Consider the following 10299-nt stretch of genomic DNA (forward strand, 5'->3'; position numbering starts at 1 on the left):
ATCAGCTTATAAGCGTTCATCCTGTTTCAGCAGGCGATCAGCTCGTCTGCCAGTCAGAGCATTCCGGCCTCTCCAGTTTAATCACACTTGTCTCTTTTTCAGCTCTCTCTGGACCCCCTTCCGCTCGCTCTGTATCACTTTTATATTTATTGATTGCCTGAGCCTGTCTGCTCTGAAGTCCCTCACTTATTCTGTCCACAGGATGGATAGCAAATTTGAATGTGAAAGACCAGGCTTCAAACATCAGAACTGGCAGAAGAGTTTCCATTTCTTTTAAAATGTTGTTTTCGGAAAGCAGACTGGTAATAATAAAACCTTAAATGCATTCATTTCTTTAAGGTTATAATTTCACTCCTAGCAGCCTGTCATTAGAATAAATCCAAATCTTGGGAAAACATCTGTGCACATTTCAATGTTACGTACAATAGCAGATAATTGGGAATGCCCTAAGTGTACAGCAAGAGATACACTATTAACGTGCTGGCATATCCACATATTTTTAAGTGATATTACACAGATTTCATAATAAGCATTGAAAGCTTTATGTTATTCTGTGAAAAGTTAGTGTACAAAACCTTATTTATGTTTTTAAAACAAACAGCTTGAAAAAAGTACTATGAGGAACTAACAAATGTAAGTTTCGGGTGTCTTTGGGTAACGGAATTCTGCGTGTATTTTTGGTCTTTCTACTTTGTGTATCTATCAAGATTTTCAGACTGCAAAGGAAGAATGCTGGAGGATGGATTCTAAAAGGGCAGAGACAGACACAGTAAAAATAAAGACGAGGGAGAGTTCAGAAAGACCATGTAAACACCTGCTTCCTTGTCATTTAAACTGACTTGAAAGACGTGGAGGAGGATTGATCCTTGGGCACATTTCACTTAGACTCAGGATCTTATTTTTATGAAAAGATTGGCTGCTGCTGCTGCCCTAGTTTCTTTCCTGCGAAGCAGTCAGCTGTGCACCTTGCTCTCATGAGACCATTCCAGGCCACTGCTTCCAGATTGCGTGTAATCACCCTGCATGTGCCAGGGGAGTTGGTGCAAGAAGGAAACCCCGCTCAGAAAAGGCTGCCCTCCGTCCTGTTGTTATCTCACGCTCTGTCCTGGCAGGCGCCCAGTCATAACAAAATAAGGACATACGGTGCGGCAGCTGTGTCTGAGAGGTTGCTGGTGCCATACTGCCCTCATCAGAGGCTAATGGCCGTGGTCAGGCCTATCTCGTGCTAGAAGCACTCTGGCCTCCGCCCTCCCTGGCATGCACAGGTATTCACATGAGCGTTCTCCTCCTCCTCCTCGCTCATCCCTGCCACGACACCTGCCAGGGCAGGACAGGGTCCTAAACCGCATGTAAGATATGTTCGCCCAAACTGCCCAACCCCACTTGGCCTCTTCTGTGTCGTACTTGGCTCCCGCTGGCCTGCCACAGAGCGTGATTACCTACCACATCTGTCTTTCATCCACTTCACCCGCTGAAATGCAAGCCCTGCAAGGCAGTTTTAGTCACTGCTGTACCCCAAGCATGTCGACCAGTGTCTACACTTGACAGATGGGGATTTTGAATGAGGAAATGGATGTGAGTTGCAGGCTGCCCTGCTGGGGTGCTCTGCTGTTAAGCCGGGTCCGTCTGGATGAATGAACTCTCTGTGCTCTCTGTTGCTCTGCAGTTCGAGATGCTCACGGGGTCCCTGCCATTCCAGGGAAAGGACAGGAAGGAGACCATGGCCCTCATCCTCAAGTGAGTAGCGTGGGAGCCACCCCAGAGACCTGCGAGCACCTTCCGGTATCAAGAGCTGCCGCCTCTGAACCTGTGGCATTCTCATTACATTGCTAGGCTTACAGTGCCAAAGTATTGTTCAGCGGTTTTCCAAAATGGTAGCACTCTTCCACCAGTAGCAGTGGTGCTAGGGTGCTGGGCATTCTGATGACGGGGGTCAAGGGAGCAGTTGCTGGTTTGGCTTATCCTGCTCCGTGGTTCTGAATGAACACTTCTACTATAGATCAAGTTTCCTATCAGAAAGTCACTTAGAATGTGTACTGAGTGGCTGGTTTTCAAACGTGGTGACTGAAGACCTCCCAGAAGTATAGACGCAAAGAGACACGAGGCCTACAGGGCCTTGTCCAGAGAGATCACAGGAGCAGGGCTCTCCCTTCCCTCCACCTGCTGACCCCATTCATAGAGCCCTCCTGGTTGACCTTGGCAGGTCTCAGTGTCATTTTGCCCCTGTGACTGGATACAAACCATTTTCTGCTTAATTCTCATGAAGAATCATTTACCAAGCCAAGGTTATGCTCTTGGGCCGTAGGAAGAAGTCTGAGCCCTGTGCCACCTTCCACAGCATCCTAAATGTGAGCAGACACCACCGACCATCACTGGCCCAGAGCAGATAGAAGGGGGGCGGGAAACAAAGCCTGGGAGCCCCTAATCGGTTCCTTCCAAAGTGAGGCCACTAGGTGGAGAGTCATAAAGCTCTTTGTCCTCATAAGCTGCTCTGGCCAACTTGCTTGCAAATGGACACGTAACTTTTATAAAATTGAGAATCACCTAAAACACACAAGCTTGGCTTTTGTAAGCTCAGTTCTTGTGTAGATGGAAGGAGAGAGGGAGTGAAGGAAGCCCCATCGTGAGGACCCTTTTGTAAAGGTGGGGAGTGACTTTATTTAATCAGCCTTCTCCTCCATCAAGGGACCTCGAGTTGCGGCAGACACCGATGGCTGCACCTAAGGACCTTTGCAGTGATTCTCCCTGTTTGTTTGAATTTTAAGGGAGAAAACGTTCTTTACTTTTTCTAAAGCTGCAATAATCCTCAACCGCAAGTCACAGGCATGGCCTCATGGCCTTCCACTTGGGAGGGATGGAGAATTTCTGAAGGGAGGCACCACGCTGTGTGCCTGGGGTTCTCAGTATGCTCTGGGGACCCTGACCCCCTCCCGGACTTGCAGGTCCTGCCCTCACAGGGTTTCCTTGTAACACCGCAACAGCCTGAGCACAGGCCAGGCGAGAGCCCAGCTGTCTCCTATGGAGCCAGGGAGAGACCCACCAAAATGCCCAACAGTGCACTAAAGGCTGTTTGATATGCTTGTTTGGGAAAACATAGATAATTTCCATTAACAATGTTATGTTAATGGGATTGTTATTGTTATTTTAAATGATTTTATTATTAAATAATACACTTATTACTAATAAAAATATGTATTAAAATGAATTAGCAAATAGAAATTATACAGATTTCTCACCTTTACTTGCTACTGTGATAAATATCACAGCTGTAGTCCATATAAACAAAAGCTCTTTGGTGTCCTCAGTAACTTTTAAAGCATAAAAGGCCCCAAAGGCCAACATGTTGGAGCACAGCTCCTCCGGGTGACGGCGGTTGAGGTCTCCGGATGCTGACTGAGGCCCTCCTTATAGCTTGTCCTTGTTCTCCTAAAATAGATCCTAAAATAGGATTCTGTTTTTCAGAGCCAAGCTGGGGATGCCGCAGTTCCTCAGTGGGGAGGCCCAGAGTTTGCTGCGAGCTCTCTTCAAACGGAACCCCTGCAACCGGCTGGGTAAGAGTCCCTGGGAACCCCACCACGGGGACACGCAGGGCGCTGCCCCACGAGCCATGGTGGTGACGTGGAGGGCTACCCTCTGCTCCGGCCCAATGCTGACCGAGGTCACCGAAATCAGACCTCACCTAGAGGTTGAAATATGTCACATGCCATCTGTGCTCCAGGGCCCTTCACATAGTCACTGCCAAAGTACCAGAAGCTCTTCTCTAAAAGCCACTGGTTTTACACAAAATGGTAGTGTTCTTCTACCAATTTGTCGTTTGAAAGTCAATTAAGAGTTTATAAGCTAAGGACAGAAACATTGAAAAGCTGCTTCTAATTTAATCCTCCTTCAATTAAGAAACTTCCGCATCTATGAAAATCTGGACTCATTTTAATATAAGCTACTGATTGATTTTCTATGTGTGTATGTGACAATATATTGAGGGTTACTCTGTGGGCTGGGCAGGTCTTAGGGCATGGCGGTGACCATGTTGTCTCAGAGTCAGAAGGCACGAGGAGCAGGGATTTCAGGTTATTTCATTACAGGAAAATGAAAGGAACACATTCAGTTATGTTTTCTAACTCTAACCCCATAGGTGGAAGACATATCAGAGGGGAAGGCAAAAGTTAAATCCGGAAATTTTCATTTTGGAAAAAACACTAGATCTTCTCCTGCATGCCTCAACCCCAAAGAAAGACGGACCCATTTACTTCTTCCCCCCATTAGCTTCCACTGCAGGGAACTTTTGCATTCATTTGCAATCCTTCAGTGACTAAAAGTGAAGCTAATCAAAAGTACTTTCCTACTCCACAGTAATGTTTTCACAGTATGAGACCATTGATTTGTAACTTTGTGATCTTAGAAGAAAGGAGTTAAGGTGATTTTTTAAAAATCAATGTCAATGTATTTAAAGTACTGCATACTAATTCCCATGAATTTCATCTTGTTATGAACTGTTACAGTTGTATTCACCTAACTGAACACATTTACGTCCAACTTCTACCCAGATCTTTATCACATAAATCACTATTGCTTCCTGCAGACTCATCTTCCTAGGAATTCTTTACTTTATGTCAGAACGCCCTATAGTTGTCGTTACGAGGCAGTTCTCCTCCATGCCAGCAGATACGTTCAATTCCACTTTACGTACTTTCCAGTGATCACCTATCATCAACACCTTTGTCCATTCAGCCTGTTTCTATTCTTTCACACAGCGCAGTAAAGCAATTCCTCCTTGTCACTGGGAACTTGTGCTTGCTGTGCGTGGCTACCAGGAGAGCAGGTGACACAGTGAGCTGCCATGGTGCGGGTGACATCACAGGGTGTTCTGCCACGTTCTGCCTGCAGTGTCCACCCGTCACTGCAGGCCAATCCAGAAAGCCTAGGGCACGTGGGTGTGTGTCAAGAGAGTAAATCCCTGCAACATTTCAGCACCTTGGTCAAACCATCAAAATGCTAACTGTATGTACCCTTTTGCCCAGAAGTTTTACTGCCAGAAATCTCTCCAACGGAAATAGCCATACCCGCGTAAAAGGGATACGAATAAACAGTGTTTGCCAAAGGTCTTCCTGTTTAACAAAGACCTGAAGACGAAGCAAGCCTCAATCAATAAGGAAATCATTGAATCAATTATGAAATGTCCACACCACGGCCTGGGGCTGGAGGACTGTGTCTCAGCCATGGCTGTGCACATTTTGGGCGGGTTAATTCTTGGTTTGGGAGCTAATCTGTGCACTGGGGCTGTTTACCAGCATCCACACCGCCACCCCGTGAGGATCAAACATCTCCTGACGTTGGGAAAGCCCCCTGTTGGGAATTTCCGCACTGCTGGTAGTGACATGGAAGAGCCAGAGTCTAGACTGGATTGCAGCCCACGTGGCTGGAGAGTGTAGACTCACGCTGCAGTGGCGTCTGTACCACCCACGCCACAGTGCATCCATGCCAGGGCACGTAGAGACACTGATGGACCCAGTCCCTACACCAGCCCCACGCTGGTGTCTGTGGAGAGGACCATGTCCAGTGCATTGGATAAAAACTCGCCAGCAGGTCACTTCACACGTTTTAAGGGCTGTCCCCATTCGAGGGTCTGAGAGGCTGGGGGACCATCACCCAGACAGAGGCAGCTTCCTTGGAGGGGCATTCGCCAGCAGTGCCACAGACAAAGCCAAAGTCCCCAGCCGAGCAGCCCCAAGTCACCAAGATGCTGGTTGGGGGCGATTATGAGATGGGAGGCCCAGGATGGAGAGGCTCAGGACCAGAGAGGACGCCTGGTCAGACAGAGGGCCCTGCTGCAGAACACACAGGGGCAATGTGTGCGCGTGTGCATGCATGTGTGTGTGTGCATGTGTCTGCATGTATGTATGTTCTCACAGGTGTGTGTAGGCTTCGTGGCTTGGAAGAATCTGCTGACCGAACAATTTTTGCCACTTTGTTGCTACTGGGACTCCTCAAACCAAGAATCCTCAGGACTCCTTTTCATCAGCGGTGACGATCGTCGTCAGGCAGGGTCACAGCCACATTTCCAAGAGACGTGCGGCTCCCAAATCTGCCTGCCCCTCGGCCCTTCACTCGCTGGTCCTGGTGCACACCCCCTGATTACAGTGACTCGGCTCAGGAAACGCAGCAAGGGCTCAGCGCTCACCCTCAGTGGCCGGAGTCCCATATCCACACGAGGCCTGTCGTGGGCAAGATCTCACCCTCTGAGGGTGGGGTCCCCAATGGTGGGGACAAAGGGACAGCCTGGGCTGGGCCAGGCGGGAAAGGCCTGTGCCCCACCCTATGTCCTGAAGTTGCCCTTTCACTGCAGTTTTCCTAAATCCGGTTGTGGTCTGGCCTTTTGTTTGCAGACACCCCTCGCTCGTCACTGTGTGTGTGGGGAGATGGGGGAGGTGGTGTCTCATAACCATGAGGGTGGATTTGGAGACAGGGGCAAGCTGAGAAGTGTGTCCCTCAGCTAAGCCAAGGCATCGCGGCGCCCTAGGTTGTCCAAATGCCGTGTCAAAGGTCATGATTGCCCGGTTCTGTTCTGAGTCTTCCAGGTGGTGAATTAAATTGAGTCCCTGTCATTGCAGTCTCTGTCAGCACTAACAGCAATGCGGAAGTAACCCTTCCTAGATGGAGGGGATCAGGGGCTAGCTGTCAGGGGCTTACTGCCCGGCACAGCAGATCTCAAGCCACTTAAGAGTACGCCTGCCTTAGAATTGAGTTTGCCATGCTGTAAACTTCTACAAAATGCACAGAAACATTTTGCATGCCATTTCCACTCATCTCTCAACACTGAAGGCTACTCTCATGTCTTCAGCCTTTTCAACGGCTGCTCCAGAGCTCTTCTTTTCCGTGACCCTGGGCTGCGCCTTTATTGTGTCTGTGGCTCTCCTCCAGCGTTCCCTGTGCTGCTGGGTATAAGCATGGCCTCCGCCACACAGCCCTGGGAGGCCCCGTGGGTGGTGGGAGAGGATGGGTGGATGGCTCAGATATTGCCCTGCCTGGGTGGATTTCTAATGAACCAGGAGAAAAGGTCGTTCTCCGAGCCTCAGGGTTCTCCCAGCATGGTGCTGTTGGTGAGGATGAGAAGGTGCCTTGGCACTGGGCTAAGACAGTCATTGTCTGACTTGGATCCTATGATGGTACTTAAAGCAGTTCAGACCAGAAAGTTACAGAATTCACTTATGAAAAGAGGTGTATCCATAGGAATTGCTTTTAGCTGCAAGGAATAGAACCCTTAAATAATTTTAAATTTTTTATTCAATTAATTTAGTTTTCCAAATTGCATTTTCATTTTCTCTTATTAACACGCCACGTGGTGGTGGATGAGTTGCAGACGTGGGCAGCTGAGCTGCTGCTGTCAGGAGCCCAGCTCCTCCTGTGGCTTTGTTTCCCATCCTCAGTGCACCCACTTCTCGTCCTTATACTCGGTGCCTTGTGATGACAACGCGGCTGCAACAGCTCCCAGCATCACGTCCTCACTGCAGGAGAAAGAAAAAGGAACTGGATGGGGCCAGCTGCCTCTGTCCCTTTCATCATGAAAGCAAAGCTTTTCTGGAAGCCCCTGGGACTTCTCTATGCTTCTCACTGGCTAGAACCCCGTTGCATGGCATTGGTGACACGTGGCACTGTAAGGAAGGCAGGAGAACATGCGTCTGTGGAGGAAGGAAATGGGGGCTGGAGGGGCAGCTTTACTGGCCAGGCAGCTGGGCCAGCCACAGGTATTCACTGAGTGATGAGATCCAGGAGGGCAGAGGTTGTGTCTGGCTCATCTTTGTGTCCAGTTCCCAGACCACACAGAGCCTCCAGTGAATATGCATGGACCAAAGTGAATTGAAGGAATTACAGTGGTTCCTTAAGGTGCTCTGAAAAGCCCGTCGCATTGAATTGACTGGAGTTTAGTTGAGCCTGACTCTTGCTGCTCCTGCTTCGTTTCTATCCACTTCCCTTGTCAAGCGGTAAAACAGAAAGAGAGCATGGGTTTGCGGGTGGGTCATGCCTTGGTCGCCGCGGCGGCTGCTCGGGTGCAGGCGCTCTGTCTGTGGACATGAACGTCACTGCCGTTTCTGTGCGCTCACCCAGGAGTCTTGTTCACAGAGTGTTTTTCCGCTAGTGACTTCCACAATCCTGCATTGGCCTAGTGCGCCACACCTGCCAAACACGCACACCTGTCCTCTCCTCCCATCTTTATGACAAGGCTGTAAAATTGTGTTCATCATTTTCTGTTTGAGCAAGGCTTGTTCGGAGGTGCAAGGGCTTGTCCCGTGACCCTGTGTGTGCAGGAGTTGGCTCTAGTCAGCACCTGCCCAGCCAGGGGCAGAGAGCAGTGTGGCTGTCACAGAGGTCTTGGTCCTCCCTTCCTGGACATGGGAGCACAAATGCGTTCCTTCTCTGTGGACTTCCAGGAAGACCACGTAGGAGCTTCCTTTATTTAGTGAGGATGTGATTTACCCTTAATCTTAAAGAGGAAAAAAGACCCTGTTCATCTAATGCTTCATTAGCCTGACATTTTGGGTCTTCAGGATTAAAAATTAGTCTTTCTTAATACTTCCCAATTCTGTAAGAAGTCAGGGCCAGTTTTTTCTTTCCCTAGGTGTTGGAGGGCTGTCCTGCTGCTCAAAGCGGTGGATTCTGTGGCCTTGGCCTGGCAGCAGGACGTGGGAGAGCAGGACCACGGGTGACCACGGCCCCAGCTCTGTGAGCTTCTGGTCTGCGGCCCACAGTGGCATGGGCGCTGTCTGGATTCTGCATCCCAGACCCAGCCGGGCTGTGGGCAGCTGCGGAGTCGTGGACCCCATCCTCCTTTTCTCTGGGAAATGAAGGTGGGGTGGATGGTCCCTGCGGTTCCTTCTACACCTGTAGGCCTCCCAGGTCATCTCTTACCTGGTGAGGCACGAGCGTGTCCTGTAAAAGTGGCCCCGTCAGAACCCTCCTCTGCTCCCCACAGTCATCAGGCTGTGAGGTTTGGGGCATTTTGTTACTTGGGTTTTCGGGAATGCCTGCTTTTGAGGCAATTGGGAAAGTACTGAGACTCCTTGTTGAAGGTCAAGGCTGCATGGCCACCTTTGTTTCCAGTAGTCCCTTTTGGGAGGCAACTAATTTTAAATGACCCCCAAATTTGCTTCATGGTGGGGGCGCGTGAGCATGGCTGCGAAGCACTCTGGGTTTTTCGGGAATCTGAAGTAGGGCGTGATGACTTTCTTCCTCTCTCCTCCTTCCTCCCCTCATCTTCCCACGTTTCCGTGCCACCAAACACACAAATCTCACTTGTTGAAACTGGGGAAGCTCATGAAACCTTTCCATATTTCTAATTTCGGTGGGCTTTCCCTCCAGTGGCTAACCCTGTGGAGCCAGCCCGAGAGGGGCACACTCCTCCTGCTTCCTCATCCTTGCCTGAAGCCTCCGTGATTGCAGCCAGAGTAAGCAAGGCCTGCAGGCATTAACTGGGTAGCTCCCTGTGGCTGCTCCTGGCTCTCGTCTCTAAGACAAAAACACAAACTCTTTTGAAAATTATTTCATCCACCAGTTCCAGGGCGAGCACAGATACCGCCACCTGTCCCAGACACGGTGTTATTCACAGAATTTCCTGGGACAGTGTCGCATGTCTACCCCCTCCCTCCCCCAGTGAGGGCAGTGGCATTTGAAAGGAAACGGCAGCATCTCTACAAAATCGCTGAGGGCCCAGATTCCAAGATTCATCCTTTTATCTGGTTCGAGCAGATTTGGCTCTTGGACGCCAATAGCTAAGGCAGAATTTCCTGCCAGAAACCAGTGACAACCCAAGGAAAATGAGAAGGAACCAAGACTTCTTGTGTACTTGTGTGTGCCTGCACAAAACAAAGACATACACACAGCGTCCATCTCATCAGAGAACTGAACAGAGCCTCCATGCTGCTGTGCATATGTTAAGATCTATCAAAGAGACGTACACACAGCGTCCATCTCATCAGAGAACTGAACAGAGCCTCCATGCTGCTGTGCATACGTTAAGATCTATCAAAGAGACGTACACACAGCGTCCATCTCATCAGAGAACTGAACAGAGCCTCCATGCTGCTGCGCATACGTTAAGATCTATCAGAGACGTACACACAGCATCCATCTCATCAGAGAACTGAACAGAGCCTCCATGCTGCTGTGCATACATTAAGATCTATCAAAGTGACGTACACACAGTCTCCATCTCATCAGAGAACTGAACAGAGCCTCCATGCTGCCACACATACGTTAAGATCTATCAAAGAGACGTACACACAGTCTCCATCTCATCAGAGAACT

At 49.5% G+C, this 10299-nt stretch overlaps 1 protein-coding gene across 7 annotated transcripts in view; it reads left to right on the plus strand.

The window, feature by feature from the left end:
- RPS6KA2 (ribosomal protein S6 kinase A2) overlaps nt 1-10299 on the plus strand; it is a 457145-nt gene that overhangs the window by 375884 nt on the left and 70962 nt on the right. For all 7 annotated transcript variants that reach the window (XM_017508303.2, XM_017508305.2, XM_037731262.1 and 4 more), the window contains 2 exons: nt 1667-1737; nt 3463-3551. In XM_017508303.2, the coding sequence (XP_017363792.1) occupies nt 1667-1737; nt 3463-3551 (160 nt within the window). The remainder of the gene's footprint in view (nt 1-1666; nt 1738-3462; nt 3552-10299) is intronic.

Source organism: Cebus imitator, unplaced genomic scaffold, assembly GCF_001604975.1.
Source record: "Cebus imitator isolate Cc_AM_T3 unplaced genomic scaffold, Cebus_imitator-1.0 Scaffold389, whole genome shotgun sequence".
Taxonomy (NCBI): domain Eukaryota; kingdom Metazoa; phylum Chordata; class Mammalia; order Primates; family Cebidae; genus Cebus; species Cebus imitator.